Here is a 24001-nt window from a genome sequence, read left to right as displayed (position 1 = left end):
CATGTTGGTGTGGTGTAGTGATAGAACGTCTGTCTGTCTGGATCAGAGGCTCTAAAATGTAACCATGCACACAGTCAACTGGAGGGCTTGTTAAAGCACAGACTGTGGGCCTCATGGCCCAGAGCTGCTGCTTCTGTAGGTATGGGTCGGGACCTGAGAATTTGCATTTCTCACTGGGATGCTGCTGGCCCTGAGTTTACCACACTTTGAGAACCACTGGCCTAGTATTCAGAGGTCAGCAAACCTTTTCTGTTAAGGGCCAGATAGTAAATGTCTTAGGCTTTTGGGGCTACGTGGTATGTCTGTTACATATTTTTCCTTGTTGCTCTTCATAATCCTCTAAGCATATGCAAACCATTCTTGACCATATACAAACAGGCCCCTAGGGGAGCGGGAATGGCCAGGGGACATGGGGTGTGGTTTACTGACGATCCCTCCTCTGCCACACGGCTGGCCTTTGCCAAGTTAATCTTCCTGCCTTTATTTTCTTTTGTTTCTTGTAAGACAAAGACGATCATATTAATACTTCTTACCAGATAGGGCTTTTATAGGGATTTAGGGAGCTAAGGTATAAAAAAGGGTTTATCGCAATGCCTGGGACATAGTTATAATGTATTTACCATTTACTTTTATTATCGATTGTACAGCCAGCTACTAATTGCTCCGTTGATAGGCAAGGGGAAACAGGCAGACCAACAGAGATCTGAGATACCGCACACTCTGAAAGCTAATGGCTCCAAGGTCCTACTACCGTTTCCTCTTGGGCTTCTTGCAGAGAAGAATCCTTTGAACTGAAACATATGTACACCCTGAAATACATCTTGCATTAGTCCCTTGTAAGGGGTCGTTGCTCAGTCTCTCCCTTGAGTGGCACTTAGAAACAGTGCTGTGTGTAAGCCCGGCAGGTTGCTTGGCCCAGCACCCTGGCCGAAGGGGTTGAAATCTGGGCATACCGGTAACCATTTGCGATCCATGCTCAGGCCCCAGTTGTTGGGAGGGGTGGCCTGGTCTGTGCTGGTGTCAGATAGGATCTGGCTGCATTAGAATCGAAACTACCCTGCCTTTGGCAGTCGCATTTTGCCTCATGGCAAGAGTGAAAGTGACAACCACAGGGAAGCTGCCTGCTGGGTGCCCCATGGTTCCTGAGCTGCAGTCTGCGGCTGAGCAGTGAGGTGGAGTTTTTGATTCCGCAGCTGGAGCAGCAAGACCACTGGCTGTACCCCTGGCATGTCCTCTCTGTGCTGGTGCATGGGGAGAGGCTACCTGGTGGCCCCAAGAGAGTCATCTTGTCCCTAACGCTGATAATGAAAGCTGGCCATGCTTGAATAAGACGGGGGCTCTCTCCCCCTTCCTTGTCTGATTACCCCTGAGGGGGCATCCACTTTCTCGCTCACCTTGCCAGCTGCATGCCCTAATCCTTGCCAGAAGCACATAATGACTTTGTAAGCTCAAGTTACAGACGTACAAAAGTACCTGATGGTGATAGGACTCCACCCTCCGCGTGGGTTTTTGCTGACATCCAGCGAAATATCTTTGTCTCCTCCACACCTTGCAAAACAAGCTTCCTGTTTTGACCTCAGTCGGGACTGGACAGCCCCACTACACCTGTACACACAGGTACACGCTTCCTCTTCCGTATTTGCTCAGCTGCTTGTCACCGAGCCAGATTTCCCCTGGGCTTACAGATCCCGGAATCCTAAGGTATCAAACCAGCAAATTAAAAAGAGGTGGCATTTTATTTAGAGCTCTGCAAGTGAAAACATGGCTTCTGGTTTATTGTGCTGAGGTTCGTCGTGACCGCTTTGCTAACTTTCCTCCTCCTTCACAGCAGAATGGAAGCGAGGGAAGGACGCTGGCTGACCCAGGAGCCGGAGTGAGGCCCGCGGACTCGCCCATGCAGCCTGCGTCATGAGGTCGTGTCTGCCTTCTACGCGTTGAGAGCCCGGGGCAGGTGAAGTTGCCGGAGAGCGATGGCTCTGTTTACTCCGTGGAAGTTGTCCTCTCAGAAGCTGGGCTTTTTCCTGGTGACTTTCGGCTTCATTTGGGGTATGATGCTCCTGCATTTTACCATCCAGCAGCGAACGCAGCCCGAAAGCAGCTCCATGCTGCGCGAGCAGATCCTGGACCTCAGCAAAAGGTACATCAAGGCTCTGGCGGAAGAAAACAGGAACGTGGTGGACGGACCCTACGCTGGCGTCATGACAGCTTACGGTAAGCGCGGTGCCACCGGGGCCTCTGCACTGGAGCATGCCGTGGCCTTGAAGGGACCCCAGAGGCTCCCAGAACTTGGTTGTGTCATGGATTGACTATCTCTCACCACTGGCTGCATGGGCGGTGAATGACACACAGAGGGGCACTCTTAGGAAGTTGAAGCAATACCTTTTTGGGGATTCTGAGCTCTTGTGCACATGGACACTTGCCCCTCTGAGCAGTGGTCAGTGCAGTTGGTGCTCTCCTGGCTGTATTTGCTCTAGCTCCTTCTCCCTCAGCACGTCTCTGGGACTGTGTGCTCTCATATGGGAGTGTGTTCAGGGAATGTCCAACATTCTTATTGTCCTTCCCTAAACAGAACTTAATTAAGATGGGTGGGGGTGAGGTGAGACTCCTTAGAGAGTGGGGAGGAATGTTCTGTGGAAGCCAGTAAATCTAGAGCCAAACGTGTGCCTCCCTTCTGCCAATATATACAGGACATCAGCGCTTATGTGCAGGGTAAGAGCCGTCACCTTTGGCTTCTTCAGGTTTTACTGCTCTTGTTTTTTGCTGTTGCCTTTAATTGCCCTCACTTCGGAAAAAATCTTTGTGCTTGTTGCATTTTTCTTAGGTGCCTTAAATTCTTACGTTGTTATATACAGTAAAAAGTTATACTTATATACATATAAAAAGATATGCATATGGAATGTAACTTATTTTTCTTTTAGCAAAAGTTACGCTTAATATAGAAAAAGTTGGAAGACGTAGACAAGCAAAATGAAATCACACATAAGTCTACTACAGGCAATAGCCATAATTAACATTTCAGTGTATATCTTTGATATTTTGTATACACACACAAAATGTGTATACACAAATACTTACAAAATTGCAAATGAAATATGCAAAGGACATTATACCATGTTTTGGAGAATCTACATCTCAGCTTTCCTGTGGCCACTGAGTACTCGTAGCAGACTTGCTCTGTAGAAGATGATTTGTTATTGGTCAGTGGTAAATCTAGTCATTGCATTGAGGTTTCAGTGGTCTCAGTGTTTGGAACAAATAATATAAATGAGATACAAGAATGAGGTTGAAAAAGGTTGGTGAGGTACAGAAAGGCTGGTGTTCCAATCAAGGAATGTGCCCTGAAATATGTAGAATTCAAACGATTCGTGAAATGTACGGCAAGAGGTTCAGTTCAGCATGGGTTGAATTCAAATGCAAGAAATCATATTCTTTTATACATATATCCTTTCTTTCTTGAAAGGATCCCAAAAACTTGGTTTTCAAAATTCTGTATATAAAATAAATATATTTATTGTGTGTATATGTATATATTTGTAAGGAGAAGATGGTTATTTCTAAGGAACAATGTGGAAATTGTTTTTCAGTGCTTAGTATTTGCATGATCACACACATCTGCTTTCTAATCTATTCAAAAGTTTCAAAGTGTCTGTTAGGTTGCATTTTATTTAGACATATTCAAACCTGTTTTGATTTGATGATTTAAAAAATGAAATTCCATTTTGAGAGCCCTCACTGAAAAACAACTAGGTAGTTTTTCAGAGGGTGGCTTTTTTTGTTTATTTTGTTTTGTTTTTGGAGACAGGGTCTCACTTTGTTGCCCAGGCTAGAGTGCAGTGGTGTCATCACAGCTCACTACAACCTCAAACTCCTGCACTTAAGCGATCCTTCTGCCTCAGCCTCCCAAGAAACTGACCACGAGGCCCTGCTAATTTTTCTATCTTTTTGTAGAGATGGGGTCTTGCTTTGTTGCTCAGGCTGCTCTTGAACTCCTGGCCTCAAGTGATCCACCCTCCTCAGCCTCCCAAAGTGCTAGGATTACAGGTGTGAGCCACCGTGCCTGGCCTGGAAGGGTGCATTTTAAAGTCACTTGTTAACTAACATCATTTGTAACATTTCCAGAATATTATATGTAAGCTATCAGAAAAAAAATAAAACCAGTTGTCACCATTGATGTTACCAATGTGTGTGATGTGACAGGTAACACAGATGCTGTTTTAAAGTTCCCTGGTTTTATGCATTTCATGTTACAGCTTTGGTAGGAAAGGTGAATCATCACTCAGTAGTTTTCCCCTCTTGTTTATCTCAGCCACTCAAACCTTTTCCATGAGCAGAAAGAAGCCACATGGATGGCAGATTTGTGGACTTTGAGTTTCTCTAGCTGTTTTGGCTGTCTTTATTGTGTACTGCTTTGGGAAGGCTTCCTCCACATTCTAAAGGACAGTGATCTGTTCTTAGCTTTTCAGCCTCACAGAAATATTTTTTTTAAAAAAGTGACCCCAAACCCCAAAATAGTATGTTAAAATTTCAACCACCTTGTATGCTAGTAATCATAGGACTTTGCATCTCAAAGAAACCATAGAAATTATTTATTCTAACTTGCTCCTTTTATAGATTAATCTTAGCAAAATAATGTTCTTCTCAATAACAACAAAGAAACAATCAAACAGGTCACACCAGCCTGTCTGACTCACACTGCTAGTTTTCTTTTATCTAAATCAACTTAGATATCCTCTCTGGGCTGGTGCACGGGGAATAGGCTACCTGGTGGCCCCAAGAGAGTCATCTTGTCCCTAACACTGATAATGAAAGCTGGCCATGCTTGAATAAGACGGGGGCTCTCTCCCCTTCCCACGTCAATCAAAGTGGTCTTTGGAGCTGAGTTTCTGGAACGTAATTGGACTGTGGATATTTGCTTGAGGTATTTGGGATCTTCATGTGGTCAGATCCCACTAAGCCAGGGTTTCTTACCTGGTACTATTCATATTTGGGGGTAGGCCAAATGCAGTCCTTGCTGTGGGGGCTTTTCGTGCATAGGAGGATTTTAGCAGCATCTCTGGGGTCTCTACCCACTAGATGCTGGTAGCACCTCCCTAGTTTTGTAATAATCAAAGATGTTTCTAGATGTGGGGGAGTCATTTCCCCCTCCCTGCCACCTTAGAGGACCACTGCACTAAGCATAGAAACAGCAAGCACTCACTGCCTGGCACCATCTTCTTAAGGATAGTCTCAAGAAGATAACTGGTTTTTGTTATTTGAAATTTGACAGCCTTGTCTTCCCGCTCGTTCCCAGTTCTGGACAACAGCAACTTGGATGGAGCAAGAGGATTATACCAGGAGTTGGTATAGTCCAGGGCCAGTCCTGGAAAGTTGGAGAGCCATTCTGGTGCCACGTGCTTCCCCTGGAATCTGTCAGCGTCAGTAATGCTGACAGGCAGACAGGCAGTCAGCTCTGCAGCTGATGTCAGACGATGGTGCAGAGGCTGCAGGATGTTCAGTGGTTTAGCTTGGCTCCCAGGGCAGTGATGAGGATGCACGGGCCACTGGTTTCCAGTCTCTTTTCCTGCCACAAAGCAGCCCATGTGCAGTGCCCTGCCTGGATGTCTGCTCTGAAAGAGTGAAGGGTTGATCCTGTATGGCTGGGATTTGTGTCTGGTTTGAATGAATCCAGTTAATAGGGGGAAAAGAAATCACTTCTCTCATCCCCATGTTGGTAGAATCAGAGGCTTTCAGTACACTATAAATGGGTCTTCAGTGTCTATAGCAGGCATTGGAAGAACTGTACTCGCTGATTTTAGATGATTGCTGATTTATTAGAATTTCTGGCGTGAGGTCCTAAAGCAGCAGGGTTCAGCAAACTATGGCTTGTGGGCCAGATTCAGACCTCTGCCTGGGTGTGTAAACGAAGTTTTATTGGAACACACCCACTGCCATTTGTTTATAACGAATGCAATAACAGCAACATGATAATACCAGTGTTGTTTCACAAAACTTCTAAACCCTTCTGAGTCCATCGTCCAGCAGTCAGCATAGGTTATTCTAAACACTCATTTGATCGTGTTTCCCATTGACTCAACTATTTCCCAGGACTCCTGTGGTCTAAGGCAGAGTCAGCAAACTACAGCCTGTGGGCCACATTCTCCTTGGTACCTGTTTTGTAAATGTTATCAGAACACAGCTACACCATTTGTTCATGTATTGTCTGTGGCTGTTTTGCAACAAACAGCAGAGTTTGAGTCATTGCCATAGAGACTGCAAAGCCTAAAATATCTACTGTCTGGTCCTTCCCCCAGAATGTTTACCCTGACCTAGATAGTCCCTGGGTGAGTCTTTTTACTTGTGGGATGTTTTTGTATGTGTGTCAGCAATTTCTTTGATCCCTGCATTTGGAGATTCACTTAAGACATCATCTTCCTCAGGTGCACACGCAAATGCAGCATTTCTCTGGCCTCTGGAAATGCCGCTTCTGAGGGGCAGGTGAGGTCTGTCGTTGGAGCCAGCCGGTTTGGCTTTGCCACATCCTGCCCGCATGGCCTGGGCCTGGGAGGCACAGACTCCTTGTAAAGTTGGGGCATCGGTGCCCCTCACCCAGGCCTGTGTGAAGCTTGAGTGGGGCACTGCAGGTCAGGTGCCCAATGTCAGCTGTTACTTTGTGACATTCAAACAACAACAGAAGAACTTCCACAGAGTGTCTTCCCATGCCCCCCACCCATCGTTGTTGTGGTGATTTGAAAGAGACTTCTGAACTTCTTTGGGGACTTGTTATTTCAAAAGTGGTACCTGGGCGGTCTCCGAGGCAGCCTGTGTGGAATGGTGGGAGCGTTTGTTCTCGGGTGTGGAGGGCATTTCTGTGCACCGGCACTCACCTCCCAAGCCCACGTCGAGCCGGATCCCGCTGCAGTTCGGCATGGCCAGGGTCATGCCTGTCGGTGATGTCGCAGGAATTGCATCACGAGTGGTGCCACTCGCTGCCGTCAATGCCGTTCTTGTTTCTGCGGTGAATTGATCCCTGTCTCTAACAGCCTGACCCGAATTCTGATCCCTAGCGATCACCTCTTATCTAGCAGCACTGCCTGTCCACTTCTGTTCTCTGATGAACAGTGATGGAAACCTGAGGCGAGGGTGAGGCTCCCTGTCGTGGTCCATCCACATCTTGTTAACCCTGGTGTGTCTCACCTGCTTGCTTGTGTTGGCCAGGACGTGCCCTGGAAAGGCCACCAGCTCAGGCTGAAGTGGCCGTGGGCTCTCAGCTTCTCTGCTGGCCCCACCGCGTAGCCCTCTGCCTGCCTCCTGCTTTCCCCCGGCCCCAGGGTCTCTGTGCCTGCTTTCGCTCACCCTTCTCCTGCTTCCCTGAGCTGCTTAGGCCTGGCCTGACCCCTTGCCTGGCTCGTATCCTTCAAGCCTGGCACCTGGGAAATGTGTTGACTGGTGTGTGCCTTGTGCTGTCTAGGCTTTGTGCGTACAGTGGGAAAAAGATGGACATGCTTCTTTTTGCTCTGGTGGATGCAGTGTTCTCTTTGGAGGGCAGAAATGATAAACAAGAGAATGTCAGATAGGAGTAAATTTCAGGCAGAAAAATGATACAGGGGGCTGTGATTTAAAAAAAAAAAAAAAAAACCAGAGGGGCTTCTTTGTACTTGGAAGGTCAGAGAAGACCTCTCTCGGTAGGTGTCTCTTTAACCTGAATGATAGCAAGGAGTGGCCAGGCGGGGTGGGAGGAGGGAGGTTGAGGCAGAGTGTGCCAGGCAGAAGGTGTGCTGTGTGCCAGGCCCAAAGGCCAGTGTGTGCACTCCAGGGACAGAATGGAGGGCGCTGCAGCTGGGACACAGCAAGGAGCAGCGTGCAGGTTGTCAAGGGCTGAGAAGAGGGCAGCTCGGGCAGTGCCCTGCAGGCTGTGGACCCTGTTGATGGGAGGCAGAGGGAGGGGTGGAGATGCTTGATCTTGTGAGTAAACTTGGCCTTGACCTTACCCTGTGGTCCCACTGCCATCTCCATGGGAGGAGGGAAGGTAACAAACAAGGAAGGAAGTCCCTCCTGTTTCCTTAAGGAGACACACGATGTGGGTGGAGACCAGGGGCCGTGGAGAGGTAACTGCTTTGGGCACCCAGTGGCGCTCATTGGCCCGGGGGTCTCATGTCTGAGATGCCAGCCCCATATAGGGCTGCCAGAGCTTGCTCTGAAAGGGTGGCAGCTCCCCTGTGTTACAGATCCAGGTACTGTTCTGAGACCCAGACGAGAGCTTTTGCAAGTGTTTCCTTCCATCTCTCCCGTGAAAAAAAGTAGGTTGGATTTCATTAGAGATGCAGGCCTGTGAAGGGTGTTTCATTTTGTGTTTTTACTTTTTTCTTTTTGCCTCTGTTCCTGCAAATATGATCAAGAGGCTTTTTTTTTTTTTTTTTTTTTTTTTTTTTTGAGGGCAGGGGCTTTCGTAGGGTGATGTGGAAAACCACCATTGCTGAAGCAGAAATTCCCTGCCCTTGAGGGAAGTACACTGTTCCTGGAGTGAAACCGGCAGGGAGGAAAATAGCTGGGCTGTCTGGTGCGTCTGAGGCGGCCTCGGTTACTCTACATTGACGTGGCCTGTGTGATTAAAGAAAGGGCTTCTGCTTTAAGAAACCTGGAATCTAAAAATGGGCCTCTCTGCGGCTTGGGGCTTTTCCAGCCGTCCTGTGGTGGAGTCCGCCCCCGCCAGCATCCTCATCAAAGCCAGGCCAAGTTCACAGGCACACCCGGCCCCGACCAGAGGTCTAAGGAGTGTTCCAGACTGGAGGAGTGAAATGAGAATACGGGGCTCGTTCTCCAGCTGTCTTGTCATCAAGACCCTTTCTTTCATGCTGTGCCACTGCCTCAAGTCTGGGCTGAGGAGGGGACGCACGTATGTGGGGTTTGAGTCTCCGGCTCAGAGTGCTTCTCACCTTCCCTGGTGGCCATAGCTCCACGTGACCCTGTCCTCCCTCTCGTGCCACTGCGGGCACCCTAGGGAGCCCTGCACACCTGGCGTCTGCCTTGACACCATTGCTGTCTTCTAGGACAAGGCTGTTGGAGATGGCTAAGCATTCCCCTGTCTCTGAGCCCCTGCCTTTGCTCTTCCCTCCACCTCGTTTGCTCTTTTCCTTCTGTTCTCTGTTGCAGAAGGAGGGCCCGACCTAACCGTCGTTGTCATGCTAACTAACACTCAAGCTGCCTGGCGTTGCATGTTTGTTGTATGTGCTGATCGTCTCTTTCCCACGCAGAATGTCGGCTCCTAAAGAGCAGGGACTCTGGGACCCTGGTCTGTTGTGTTCCCCACCGTACCCCAGGCCTTAGCACATAGTGGGAGCCACAAATGAATAGCTCCCCGCACCCCCCAGGAGGACTCTGTGACTGTGTGGTACAGTTACAGCTGGGACTAATGCGAAAATCACAGTAATGGATTTAGTGAAGCAGGAGAGAAGGGATACCCTATGGACTCTGCATGTAAGAGGCTCCAAGCAGCTATTGTGCGTGACCCTGATGTCAGGCCATTGTTCACCCTGGGAGGCAGTTCCAGAGTATCTGTGTGGGGTGGGGGAGGAGGGGACACGCTCCTTACTGACTTTGCGACCTAGAACAAGTCACTGCTCTTTTTAAAGCCTACTTCCTCTTCTGTGAAGCAAAGGATATGACATGACTTACCTCATAGGCTTCTTGTAAGGATTACGAATGACACGTTTATTAAAGCACTTAGATTAATAAAGTACATTTGTTGCTATTAGTTACCACTGACTCTGGCCTGGGTGTACCTGTGTCTGTTACCACCCAACCAAAACTGTCCATGTAGACCCGATGTCACCTGTGAACACAGGGCTTCGGCAGCCTGTTTGTGCAGCAATTAGGGATGGGGCCTGAGCAGACCTCGTGAGAGGAAATTGGCTCTGCTCTAGAGGAAGGCAGGCTTGCCATTACCCTCCCAGACAAGGAGATGTGATTGTCACTGCCGTGTTCAAAAGATAAGGTGATAAGGTTTTGCGCTGTGGGCTGTAAGATGAGCTGGGTGCATCCAGGCTCACCTGTGCATCTAACCAGGGCATCGTGGTGGTGATGTTTCTGGTGTGGGATGCCGAGCAGAAAGGAGTCGTGTGCAAGGCTGCCCTTTCCTGACAGGGCAGATGTGGGCCCCGGAGTCACTGGGGACCTTGGGTGACTGTGGGCTTGACCTCTTAGCACCTTAGTCCTTATCTCTTCCATAAAAAAAACTAAAATGCTCGGCTCCTATTCCATGGCTGGCTGGGTGGTGGGAAATTTCTGGGTATTTATAGATTCTGTAAAGCACTTGATATTATCAGCAGGCGTAGATATGATCTTTTCTCAGATTCTGCTGCCCGAGAAGTTCTCTGAAATACTAATGACACCCTCTGAAGCCCCCCCAGGAAGAACATTCACATCTAGGTACAAGTTCCGGTCCCAGCTTAAATCCGTAGTCCTAAGCCAGGAGAGAACGCTAGTTGGTGATGTTGAGCATCTGAGCTGCTCTTGGACTTCGGTAACGATTGTGTCCAGGCTCTGCTGCCCTTGACCAACTGCAGGGTGAAAGGCACATTTGTAAGTGCACATGCAGGTGAATTATCTACCATTGGGCTTTAAAATTCAGATGAGATAAGGCAGTGGGGGTCACTGAGACATTTCTGGTGGGTACTTGGGGCCGTATCTTTGAGTCCTGAGCGTAGAAGTCACTGTACTGTACATATGTTCAAAATAGCACTTAATGCCTTTGTGACTTTGAAAGCAATGTGAATTTTTATGGAAGGGTGAGAGCATGTATATAATTGTATATAATTGAGGAATTATAAAGAAGAATGAAGAATAAAAATACTCCTTACCCCAAAGGCAGATCTTACCACTGATAAAATTTTGATCTCCCTCCAGTCCCTCCACCTTTTTATTTCAGGTAGAGCCATGTGTATGTATGTGTGTATGTGCATATATACGTACACATATGTACATTTTTAAAAATTGGGATATTTTATATACAGCTTTTTAAACTCATCTTTATTGTACGTCCTCATGCTGTTAGGTATTTTTGATGGCTGTACACTTCTCCTTTTTCACCTGTCCATTCAATAAGTATTTACTGAACTCCTGATGTTAACAGCTAGTGGCAATAAACAGATGACAAGACAGACTTGGTCTCTGCCCTCCGTGAGTTTACAATCTAGTGATTTATTCTATCTCATGAATGGGTGATATAATGTAATCTAATCTTTTTGTTGGGTGTTTGGGTAGTTGCCAGTTATCTGTTAATAAATAACACTACTCTCTTTTATAAATAGCACTGCTTTGAATGCCCTTGTGCATAATGAATGGACTATGTTTTGGTCATCACTATGACTGTGTCATCTTTCTTTGGAAAGGTCACTCTAAAATTAATTTAAACATATATAATTGATGAAACTTGACATTCCTGGCAGTCCATGGCAATAAGAGGTTGAGGTTAATTTTTCTTTCATTAGCGCCTTCCTTTCTCATTATCGCCTTGTCTCCCCCAGTTTCTCCAGAGCAGCAAGGGAAGCTGCTCTGCGGCTCTGTTGTTCACGCTATGCCTCTTGGGGCAGCCGCGGCGAGAAGGGATTTGAGTTAGGAGCAAGCACGGATATAAATTATTTTTGGCAGCTTGGATGTGAGTCTTTGCTCACTGCGGTTGGGTCTGTGCCATTGAATTATGGCAGCCACACCTTTAGAGTAGATCTCAACCTTGGCTATGCCCAGAATCCTTGACAGCTGGGTTCTGCAGGTTCGATTTGGCACACTGAAGATACAGCCTGGTAACAGTGACCCACAAGGTGAGTCTGACGTACAGCAGGCTGAGGACCACTGCTTTAGAAGCATGGCCCAGGGCAAATGGGGCGGGGGACAGCATGGGCCCCAGGCACGGCCTTGCTTGACAATTCCTCAAATATTGATTGATCTGGGAAATCAGGGTTTACCACCCAGTTTTGCAGCTTTAGCCGATAGATCTACAACCCTCATTCCACCAGCACGGCCCTCTACTGAGATCCCTTCTCCTTGGATTCCGGATATGGAGGCAAATGTGGCTGGTAGTGACATCTCCTTGGCTGTCCTCCTCAAGGACGCGTCAGCCCCTTCTGAACCCCCGATGTCATGGCTTCCTGGAATTGAAAACTTACAGAAGCTATCAGAGCACCTGTTCTAATGCAGCTTAATTGATTTCACCATTTATCAAAGAACTCTGGCATGATAAATACCAAAGCTTGCTTTCTCCCCAGAGAGACATTTTAAATGTTTTCAACTACTTTGATCTCATCGTTGTCATGTACAGTAAGTTTTAAGAACACAGAATTGCAGTAGTAATGTTGGGATTAAATTTTTATTTCTAAGGCTTTGAAGCACAAACAAAATTTTAAAAGCTCATTAGTAATTGAAAATCGTAATCCTGCTGAGGACACATTTTACTGCTATAATAACTGTAAAACACAGTGATAGGTATAAAAATATCATACTGGAATTTGGAGGAATATTTTCACCCTCTTTTTAAAATTAAACTCTATAGAAATTATCCTTTGGCGTACCATTCTTATTGGATAAATGGGTTACCATTAAGACTAAAACATAGAGTCCATATTTTTTTAAATTGTGATACAATTTTTAACAGTTTTTACAGGTTTTACTGTAAAATACGAAAGTGAGAAATAATTTCATCACCTGAAAAGGTATAATTCATTCAGTTTTATTTGTGGGAGGACTACAGTTCATTGGTTTCATTCATTCATTCATTTTTTTCACTTACATAACACATACTTACTGAGTGATGTGCTTAGTTGATAAGAATACAGAGATGGGCTTGACGCCACCTTTGCCCTTGTGTGTTTTATTAACAGTATTTTTTGTGTTGAAGTGCTTTGAAGTGGTGACTCAAATAGCTGCTTGAGTTGAAAATGAACTTTTTTTTTCTTTCATATTGGAAGAGAATACATGTTTATCCAGGTAAAGTGCCTAGAGAATAGAAGATATTTTGATAAATTTATATTCCATCTTCATTTTAAGGCAGATTCTTAATTTTTTTAAATCTTGGATCACTTGATGTATCTGGTAGTCTCTAACTCAACGTCAGCTGGCTGAGGTTTAGTGACACTGGGTCAGGTGGACAGAGTTGCCATGAGACAGTGGCATCAGCGAGTCTTGAGGGTGTTTGGGATATGATTTAGCAAAAACACATGGCAGAATCCCAGAGGTTAATCCCTGACAAGTAGGTTCAGAAGTGGCAGGTCAGAGATGCTTGCCGGTGGGCAGGTCCGTGGTGGTTCTTAAGAGGTGGTGGAGTATGGTGAGTCAGAGCCATCAGCTCTGGAAGCAGACTGGGTTTCAGTCCTGAAACCGGTCTGCAGTCACCTGGGGCAAATCATTTAGCCTGTCTATGCTGTGGTTTATTCATCTGTAAGGTGGGATGGGAATAATCCTCATATTGTCTCAGTAGGATTAATCTATGTAAAGTATACAGTGGCTGGCACATAGGAAAGGGTCATTAGGGGGTGGTGGAATTGGGGTGGTAGTTGGGATGGCCAGCATCAGTGTCCTTCCTCATCATCATGAATTCCTGTATTCACACCATGTCACAGAGTCACAGAAGGTCAATCTGTGTGTCAGAGAGGGTCAAGAAGAGATGGGCGGTCACACTTGCCTGTGGAATGTAATTTGAGAATTGAGGGAGAATATCTTCTTGTTAGTGTGACAACTTTGTATACTATCTAGGATGTGCTCCACCAGTGGCTGTCACCAATGACTATGAGTTGTGGACTCTGTCCACTAGTTCTGTTGCCTTTAACATGGTTCCAAAAGGTTAATAGCCCTTGAGTGCCCATCACCATGGGCTAGTCTTCTGTCCGCTGTTCCATGGGGAGATAGGCAGACTTCACTCATTGCTACTTCCCATCGTATTTGCAGAAGTGCCGCCAGTGGATAGAAGTCACGTGTGATACAAGTTTCCTGATGGGCCTCTCATTCTTGCAGTCCCTATCCCATAACCCCTCTACTGCAGCTCCCTGTCAGTATCCCCACAAAGGGGCCGTGGGCAATTTAGCAATTGGGAGAATGTACCTAATTCAGTGGTTCTCAAATGAAGGCAGTTTTGCCCTCCAAGGGATATTTGGCAACGTCTGGAGAAATTTTGGGTTGTCACAGCTGGGGAGCTGCTACTGTCATTTAGTCGGTAGAGGCCAGGGATGCTGCCAAACATCCTGCAATGCCCAGGGCAGCCCCCATGATGACAGTTATTGGACCCAAAGTGTCAATAGTGCCAAGGTTGAGAAACCCTGAGTTAACTCACATTGGAGGGCCAGGGCTTCTTTGGTGAACTACAATTGCCAATGTAATGGTTAAATGCTATTCTAGATTCTATTCGGATTCTAGTTGGCTGGTGATACAGGCTCCAGGCAGAGAGGCTGGAAATGGTGGATCCTGATCTCCTATATCTGAGGAGTGTTTCTTTATGTGGAACGTAGCTGCGTCTTGCTGGCACGACTGCCCCACCTGTGTGGCTGGTGTCTGGCCATCTTCAGAACTCTGGAGAGCCCATCGATTCATTCTGTAGCCTCAGACAGAGCAGAGCAGGTGACTGACTCCCGCTGTCCGTGCCAGCTAACCATGTGCCAGCGACAGACTGAGTCATGCTGACCATGGGACTGCACACCCCCGAGGAGAGTGATCTTGTGACCCTTTGCCGAAAAAGATAAAGCTTTGCAACACCCAAGGAGACATTTCGTTAGAAAGGATGACAGCATTTTCCAGAGGGAGCTTTTGTTTTATTTATCTATTCAACAGGCAGTTATGCATTGCTTATTACATGTCAGGCAGTGTTCAAAACTCACTAAGTCCTGACAACAATCCCGAAATGGGAGGCTTATTCATATCACTCTTTCACAGACAAGGAAACGGGTATGGAGAGGCAGGACTCAGGCCCAGGACGTCTGGCTCCAAAGTCGGGCCCTCACCCACTGTTATGGGTGAAAGACTCTAAAATTCACCCTTGATTTCTTTATTCTACCCAAGTTCTGATTCCTGACTGGCCCCAGTGAGGCATCAGGGAATTAGCCAAACCTGAACAAGCCTGCATTCTGATTTATTGTTAGTTCTGTAACCACCAGCATGTTACTTAATGTCTTTGAACCTCAGTTTTCTCACCTGTAAAATGGAGTCATACCTACCTCACAGAGAGAATGTAAAGATAAAACAGACTTGATTATCTATGTGAGTGAGTGGCAAATAACAGGCATTCAGGAACATTAGTTCCCTTCCACTGTCTTTGCTGCAATCATGGTTTTAACCCAGTTTCACCAAAGCAATAGCTAGCTTGTGTATGTTTTGTAATTCTTTTATGAGTTGTTCAAATGTGGCCACGAGGAGACACAGAGGCTCACATTATGCTCACAGGTCCTAGAGACAGACACTGCATGCCATGCAGGGCCACATGGGAAAGACACTAGGGTGAGTTGGAGGCAGAAGACAGCTAGGGGAGCTTTAGGCCAGAGCCTTTATTGGGGTTGGACAGTTTAGGATTGGCCAGCCCCATGGGCTTTGGGCTATAGAGGCGGTCCCTAGTTACCTGGCTCTGGGATGGTTAAGGCAGAGGAATATTCTGCCCTGTGTGGGCCAGATAGAAGAGACTGGGCTTTAGGTTGGTTAGTTTGCATATCAAAGACTGGCTCCTGGGGCTGGGCCCTTTGTTTTTAAGAACTGGTTAGACCCAAGAGACAGTCTCTGCTTAACCAGGAAGGTTTTTAACATGTCAAAACACCATAATGTACAGAAAATTTAAAAATATTTATAATACTGGGTACCTGTAGGTTGGTAAGATACACACTGAAGAGCAAAAAATGGGCCTAGTCAGGTATTTGATCTGCAGATCTTAACATTGTTGAAAAGTCTAAATGTTTGCTGTTGGGACGGGTCATATTCCAAGAACCAGACTTTTAGGATAAAGATGTGGTTTTTGTTTCTGTTTATTGTTTTTAGTCTGCTTAAGTGATGATGTCTATAAACCACTGAGAACATAAACTTCCGTCTTCGTTGCATATCTGCTTCTTTTCAGAAGAGTTTCTCTTCACTTGGCAAAATGGGACAGCCTGGATGCCCCTTTTCCGGGATTGGTTGGCTATGGTCTGGGTTGGTGGATTGACCAGGTGTGTGTGTATTTCCTGGCCAGATCACAGCATCTGCTGTTTCCAGCAGAATGGAAGGTGGCAACTTCCCATTTGTCTGAACTCGGGGGTTTTCTCAGTCCTGCTACCCACGCAATGCACTTCTCCCCGGCCCACTCCCAATTCAGAAATGGGTCTGGATTCTGTCCATATGGGAGGCTGTTGTGTTGCCCATCTGTCTTTCTGATATACAAGTCAGTATATCTTTGATAATGAGTTTCCAGGGGGAGGGTCTAAGTTCATCTCCTCGTTCTATCCACCCCGCCCCCACAGATGTCTTGTCTGTAAACTTAGTAAATGCTTACATAGGGTTAAAGACAACCGCCTACAATTTATCCAGAGAGAAGTGCACTACTCTTTAAAAGAACAGTCAGATGTTTAGGGAAGGAAATAAACTCTTAAATGTAAGCACCATGAGAGGACATCCCCAGCATCTAGAATAATGTGCGGCACATAGTAATTGTTTAATAAATATTTGTGAGCAAATGAATGACTCTAGTTCTTGAAGTATTTTTCTAAATCTGATTATAGCCAACTCTAGGTTATCCAGCGTGCCTGGAAATCTGGGACTGTAGCTTCTATTAAGCGCTACCATATGTAACCAACAGAAATAAACACTTCTCAAAAAAAAAAAAAAACTGGGACGTGATAGAGTGCGCAACACTAAAAATAATAATGAATTTGATCTACAGGCTGCTTTGGGACCGTGCTGCAGCTTTGGCTTGTCATTCACGGGGTCAGAAACCACTGTGCTCTGAGGAGGAGGAATTTAATACAGTGCTGTGGCAGGATGCTAAGCAACAGTTTGCTCTGTCAACCTGGTACTGGAAGTAGTTTTATAATGTCACTCCTTGCCACATTTGGGTTCTGCCGCAGACTGAATTGTTTAGTAGGGTCTGGGCCAGTTGAAGATGGCCCCTGTCACCTTTAAGATGTGGTTTTTTAAGGCAGATCTTTTGGGCCACTTCTGAGCCGTTTGAGAAGTTTTGTGCTGTATGTTGGAAAGTGAGCCAGACAGGCATGCAGAGGCCAGAGTTTTTTAAAATTGTCTGCATTTTCTTTTACAGACCTGAAGAAAACCCTTGCTGTGTTACTGGATAACATTTTGCAGCGCATTGGCAAGTTAGAGTCGAAGGTGGACAATCTTGTTGTCAATGGCACAGGGACAAACTCAACCAACTCCACCACAGCTGTTCCCAGCTTGGTAGCACTTGAGAAGGTTAATGTAGCAGGTAAGAATGGCAATTCCCTGTCCCGACGTAGAGTCAAGACCTGCTTTGGGCTAGGAGAAGGATAAAGGAGCACAGTGGTTCGCACTGATACCATACAGCATAAATTCTGTAAACTTGGTATGGCTGTTGTAAAGGTAAGTCTAAATTTATTTTTGAATAACAGATGGTAAAATGCTTTTATAGTCTCATCTAGTAGTTTCTGTGACACATTTGAACATAATGAGCTCCTGGAATTTTCTTCTAATGAGACGATTTGTAGCATGGATTAAATAAAACATAGAGGTTATTGAAGAAGTTTATGCCTTTTAGAGTTCCTTTCTCTTCCCGACTCCCATCAGACGATTTCAAAAGTGTTACAAAAAATATATTCTCTCCTTCCTATTAAAGAAGAGCCACCATTGCAGAAAATGTCTCTTATGTGTACATGGAGAAATATAAATTCTAGAGATGGCATTTAGGGGATATGTGGCCCTTGCCTAGTCCTGGCCAGATTCTGTGGCCACTCATGGGCACTACCATGCAATTCCCACTGGGACGCGTTTTGTCTGGCCCCTTCTTGAAACCAGAATATTGGATGAGAGCAGGAAAATCAATTAAAAACAAAATCCAAATTATACACAGCATGTCATTGCCCACAGTTCACTTTAGACCCCCTCCCCCACCGCACTGCCTAGGGTCAGCCCCTGGGTCTTTGTGCTTGAGCCAGGACTGCTCTTACTAGGGTGACCACTGTTTCCTGGGGACCCAGGACAAAACAAAAGAGCCTGAGGATTAGGATGAGGTGTTTTGGGTGAATGGTTGTGAATAAGCTGTCTATGCTTTGGGTGGGTGGTAGCCAAACTCTGGTTAATGGGTAAAGTAAGTGACTGAGTTACTTTTGACATGTAGTTTCTACTTTTAAAAATCTAGTTTCATATTCTTTTAAGTCTATTTCTTTCTCTTTCTTTCTTATAAAAATTCAGACTTCAGTGGGAGAGATTCTTTTCCTTTCCCACCTCCCAATGTCAAAACACTTAATTGTTTCACATTATGCAAACTGGTTGTATTACTTTTTGTTATGTTCTTTGCCCTTTAGCAAGTTTTAAAATTGCAAAACATGTTTCTAATAATCTAAAGCGTCCAACTAAATAAAGGTATTAAAAATAACTTTTAATTACAACACAGAGGCAGTGTCATCTAGGCCATAAATTCTGTCTTCCTTGCACTTCCAACAGCTTCTGTAATTAGACAAGAAACCCTCCCACTGTGTTGAGCTGCTCATTAATAAATGGAAGCCATGCCTCTCCAGTCTCTGCTCCCCACCCCTGCACCCAGTAGAAAGTGCTACTGGAAAGGTCCTGTCTGGCTGCATCACTGTTCAGCATCATATTTCTGGAGGTGGGAGGGGATGTTCCGTCTTCAATGTTGATGCCCCCTCTCTCTGTCCCACATAAACAAGCCTGCTGTCCTCCTCTCCGCTGATGTGAGATCCTGCTATCTCTGGCCGTCCTAGTTGTTACCAGGTCCACAGAGACTTTTGCACCCGAGCTTCATGTCGCAGGGCTCAGGGTCATGAGATGTCTTCCTGGAATGAAATAGGAGGGACTTGGTGGCTGCTGCTTTCAGATGGGATCCTAGTCCCTGTGTATGGAGCTAGTTTCAGTTAACAAATATCTGTTGAGCACATTCTCTAGGCCATTGCCTCTGAGTGGGGCTCCTTTGAATGTACCACTGGTACTGTTTTTAATAATATTTAAAGAACCAGAGTGGTTTTTTCTTCTTTTTTTGGAAAATAGCAAGTTTAGAGTCATGTTATTAATAATTAACTGCATTCTCATACTGGTACATTTTTCAGGGGTGTGTAGGATACGGTCTATACCTTCACAATTTTGATTGGTCGATTAGGATGTGTATTATTAATATTTTCCTAAGATAACACAAATCATGGTCACAGTGAAGTGGGGGTGACCGTGGAAGGCTTCCTGTAGGAAGGTAAGCTCTGAAGGTGGGTAGGATTGAGGCATAGGTGCCTTACGGAGGAGATACAGACTAGAAATGGATTGTGACCCAGAAAAAAATGGGAGGGAAGGAAGGGGAGAGGAAAATGACATCCCGCAACCATCCCAGAAATACCAGTTACTCTTCCTGACCCTCCAAGGTGTACACAACTGTATTTTATAGCATCTCTGGAAAGGAAGTGGTTTCACAGGTTTTATTAAGTACCAAACAGAGGCAAACCATTGGTACTGGAATCCCCTGAGCTCAGCTTGAGACCTCCTAGCACCATGTAGAGAAGAGATTCTGAGTGTTTGCTCCATTTTTCCTGCTTCTGTTCTTCAATTACTGTAAGGAATGAGTCTGTACAAAGATGCTACTGTTAAAGGCCTCCAGAGAAGAGCTCAGTTTCCTAGGGTATTTAATAATCTGTCTGATAAGGAAGTTCTCTGTCTCAGAGTCTCTTCCTTTGGATGACCTTTGTAAAAGCTGGTCCCTCTGTGCGTGTGTGTGTGTGTGTGTGTGTGTGTGCACTCACACATGCGGGGACATTCCTTCCTTAGACACTGTTGGCCAAAACGGATATAGATGTGTTGAACACCCTCCTTCATTTCCCCCAGAAGTTTGAGGGTCCTTTATATCTTGTTAATTAGCCAAGCCTTTTTTAAACTATCTGTCATGTCTATGGATTAGGGTGCCAGAAAGAAGGATGAGGACTAGCACTTAAGTGAACAGTTCTTGTTTGGGAGCAGCCCCTCCTTGCTCTTCTGTCCTCTTCCCGATCTGTGGCCCTGCTGGTGGTCCTCAGACCCCTCTTGCCAACTCGGGAATGGCTCTTGAGCTGAGAGAGAGCTCAGTTTTATGGGGTTCCACTCCTAGTTGAGCGAAGAAGGTTTTCATTCTCCCTTCCTGCATTGAGACATATGGTAATTGCTCAGAAATGTTCTCCCGGGTGTGTCTTACTGCTGACTCTGGTGTCTTATTGCTCACTGATGTTTCTGATTGCTTACCGTTGTGTCTTATTGCTTGCTGATGTATCTTTTGGGCTGACTATATACTGCCTCTAAATTGGGTAGCATAGCAGTTGCAGAAAGGTTCCCTAAACTTATTTTCTTTAGAGGAATGGCCCTGTGTGTATATATATGTGTGTGCCCTTTCCTTTCTTTGTTTAGCTGTGTTCTGTGTAGCTTTTATCCAAAATGGCTTTTCTTTGCAAAATTATCATCCATTAAATGTGAAGGTGAATGTGCCACTAGAGGAATTTAGGTGGAAACGAATTTTATTAAAATCAAGAAATCAGATTGAACTCCACTTTTGAACTCTGTTTATCTTGTTGAAGAGGAAGGGGGAATCAAATGAAAAAGATTTTAAAAAATCCTCACCCTTGCACTAATCACACAGTAAATTTCTCCAGCTTTACTCCCTGAAAGGGCTTGAATGCTCCCTTGTCAAAATCATCCACTGTCAGAATGATGCAGTGGTTTTGGGAAAGACCCAATCTTCCTTTCTCTAGTTTTGTGGTCTTAAACGGGAAAGTGGAGTGTGAATAGGATTGGGTCTGTAATTTTTTGAAAAAGTATAGATAGGTATCTGATAATGAAAATACTTGTCTTCTGGGAACTGAGATATAGTGTCTGATTTATCTTTGTTCTGCCTTTGTGTCTTGGTCAAAGCCTTACCTGTTGAAGGTACTCGATAAATACCACTCACATGGCTTGGATTATACTAGAGGGGGGACAGCATTTGGTTTCACCTCCAGGAGGAGTTTTTCCTTATAATTCCTCTTCTCTGTGTTTATGGGGATTTGCGTGGAAGTGGGTCTTGCTATCTCATTTCCCTTTCTCAGACCTCAACAGACACCACCTAAGAAGTGGGACTGCCTACTTTGTCGGTCATGACTGAGCTTTGCATCGATGATCCGTGGGACGTGGTGGCTACAACTTTCGGTTGTGATAAAGCAGCAGTCCCCAACCTTTTTGGCACCAGGGACCAGCAGAGCTCAGGTGGTGATGGGAGTGGCGGGGAGCAGCTGTAAATACAGAGGAAGCTCTGCCTGCTGCTCACTCCTGCTGTTGGCTCCCCACCCCTGGTTCCTAAGTTTCATGGAAGATAATTTTTCCATGGATGGATGTCGGGGGGGGTGCAGCGGAGCTCTGCAGCCCTGTCCCTAACAGGCTGCAGACTGGGAGTTGGGGACCACAGTTTTAGAGGACGGTGACATTGTGCAGCTCTCTACAAGAGTATATATGTGTGTAGTTATTTATACTCTCAATAACTCATCATCATTTATGATTAACTGAATAACTGGTCAGTGTTGACTGTTCTCTAAAAGCCAAAACACAATGATAGAACCCACTTTGTTATGACCACTTATAATTGCAAAGTCATTTAGAAAGCACAATCACTAAATCAAAGGTGTAGGCACAACTCAAGTGACGGTTTTCTGGTATTTAGTGCAAATTCAGCTTCAAGCAGCCCTGCATTTTTTTTCAAGGTCACTTGCACCATGCAGCATGTTCCAGTATTTGGGGTTGAAGTACAGTGTATTTGAACTTGGATGCTGTTTTTAACACATTGACTGCCTTGTGAGTTGTATTTAACTCAGGCTAGTTTTGGGCCCAGAGCTTCATGAAGCAAAACCCTGCAGTTGGTTCATGAAAATCTTACTTGTTCACGTTCTTATTGTTACAATTAATATTGATAGTTTAATTCTAAAAACGTGGATTGCATTGCATGTAACTCATGCACAGAAAACAAAAAATAACAAAAAAGGATTGTTTTATTTTAACATAACACTGTGGCCCCAGGGAAAAAATTTTTTTCTACTGTGGCAATGTGTTAAAAACAACAGCCATAATTATTATTCCTACCCTTTGAAAGTTGAAAATGAAAAATGTCCCTGCTGAGTTCCAGAGCTTGCATTTGGAAGTGTAATTTTCCCCCCTTTGTGCTGCTAATGGACCCTGAAATTAAGTTGCACCTGTGCTGTTTCCTTGCGTGTGTACTCATGTTATGAGTTATGTTGAAGTAGCACCTGAAGTGTCCCAGCTCCCAGCCCAGGCAACGGCTCAGCAGGTGCCTTTCTCAGGGTCAGCTATTGGCCAGTCTGTGGGACCTTAGAAGCTGCCAAGAGACAGGACATAGCTGAGATTTCAGGGTGCTTTCCTGTTAATTTGAGTAAGAAACAACAAATGTACTCTGTCTGCCTGTCACTTTCTGTTTTGTTCTTTGCAAAGGTAGCCATAAATGTTTGGATAACTTGTCAGAAGCTATTCTTCTGCTACCTTCACAGGAAATGCTTGTCATTGTCAGTGTGGTTTTCACTTTGTTGTGGTCAAGGGAGTTTTGCTTTTTACCATTAAGAAGAAAAATATAGTTCGAAGTGATGCTGACCTTCAAGACTGTATCTATAGCAGTAATTCTCAACCGTGGGCAATTTTGCTCCCCTCTTCCCCATCCAGGGAACATTTGGCAATGTCTGGAGACATTTTTGCTTGTCACAATTTGGGAGGTGCTATTTATATCTACTAGATAGAGACCAGGGATACTGCTAAACATCCTACAATATACCTTCAAATATTTTTTCTTGTTAGTGTATTTTTCTTTCAGACCGAAGAACTCTGTTTAGCATTTCTTACAAGACAAGTCTAGTGCTGCTGAAATCTCTGAGCTGGGAAAGACTTTATCTCTCCTTTATTTGAAGGGAACTTTGCTGGACACGATATTCTTGGATGGCAGGGGTGTTTTTCTTTTTTCTTTTTCTTTTTTTTTTTCTTTCAGCAGTTTGAAAATGTCATCCCACTCCCTTCTGGCCTGTGTGTGATTTCTGTTGAGAAGTCTGTTGCCAGATGAATTGGAGCACCTTTACATGCTGTTTGCTTCTTTCCTCTTGGTGCTTTTAGGATTCTCTCTTTGTCCTTGACCTTTAAAGTTTGAATATCATATGCCTTTAGGTAGTCTTATTGGGGTCCAATCTGTTTGGTGTTCTCTGAGCTTCCTGCACACACACACACACACACACACACACACACACACATCTTTTTCAAGCTTTAGAAAGTCTTATGTTATGTCTTTGAATAAGCTTTCTACCATCATGCTCAACTCCCTCTCAAACACCAATAATTCTCAGATTTGGTCTTTTGAGGGTAATGTTCTATGCCTTGTAGGCAGTCTTCGTTGCTTTTCTTTCTTTTCTTTTTTCTTCTCTGCTTGTTTTCAAATGGGTATTGAGGTCACTGATTCTTTCCTTTACTTGACCCATTCTGCTATACAGAGCCTCTAGTGATTTTTTTCAGTTCAGGAAATATGTTTCTCAGTTGCAAGATTTGTTTGATTTTTTTTTTTAAGTTATTTCAATCGTTGTTAAATTTCTCTGTGATAAATTTCTGAATTGCTTTTCTGTGTTCTTCTGGAGATCACTGAGTTCCCTTTAAATCCTATGTTGAATTCTCGGACCTACATAGGGCTTACATTTTGCCATCTCATTAGAGTCGGTCACTAGTTCATTGCTTTCTCTGTTTGGGGAGATCATGGTTCCCTATTTGCTATCATTTTTTGTGGATGTGTGTGTCTGTCTTTGCATTGAAGGATTAGTTATTCCAATCTTCTCCATCTGGCTTGTTTGGTTTT

At 45.0% G+C, this 24001-nt stretch overlaps 1 protein-coding gene across 2 annotated transcripts in view; it reads left to right on the top strand.

The window, feature by feature from the left end:
• The window catches only part of MGAT5 (alpha-1,6-mannosylglycoprotein 6-beta-N-acetylglucosaminyltransferase), a 315360-nt gene that overhangs the window by 114471 nt on the left and 176888 nt on the right, over positions 1-24001 (top strand). The window contains exons 2-3 of one of the 2 annotated variants that reach the window (XM_045560098.1): positions 1832-2211; positions 17234-17398. In XM_045560098.1, coding sequence (XP_045416054.1) covers positions 1971-2211; positions 17234-17398 — 406 coding nt within the window. In that variant the 5' untranslated portion in view covers positions 1832-1970. Of the gene's footprint in view, positions 1-1828; positions 2212-17233; positions 17399-24001 lie in introns of both variants that reach the window. The other variant, XM_045560099.1, reaches the window with a different exon arrangement.

Source organism: Lemur catta, chromosome 8, assembly GCF_020740605.2.
Source record: "Lemur catta isolate mLemCat1 chromosome 8, mLemCat1.pri, whole genome shotgun sequence".
NCBI lineage: Eukaryota > Metazoa > Chordata > Mammalia > Primates > Lemuridae > Lemur > Lemur catta.
The sequence above is the reverse complement of the archived record's forward strand: the minus strand, read 5'-3'. Positions and strand labels throughout refer to the sequence as shown.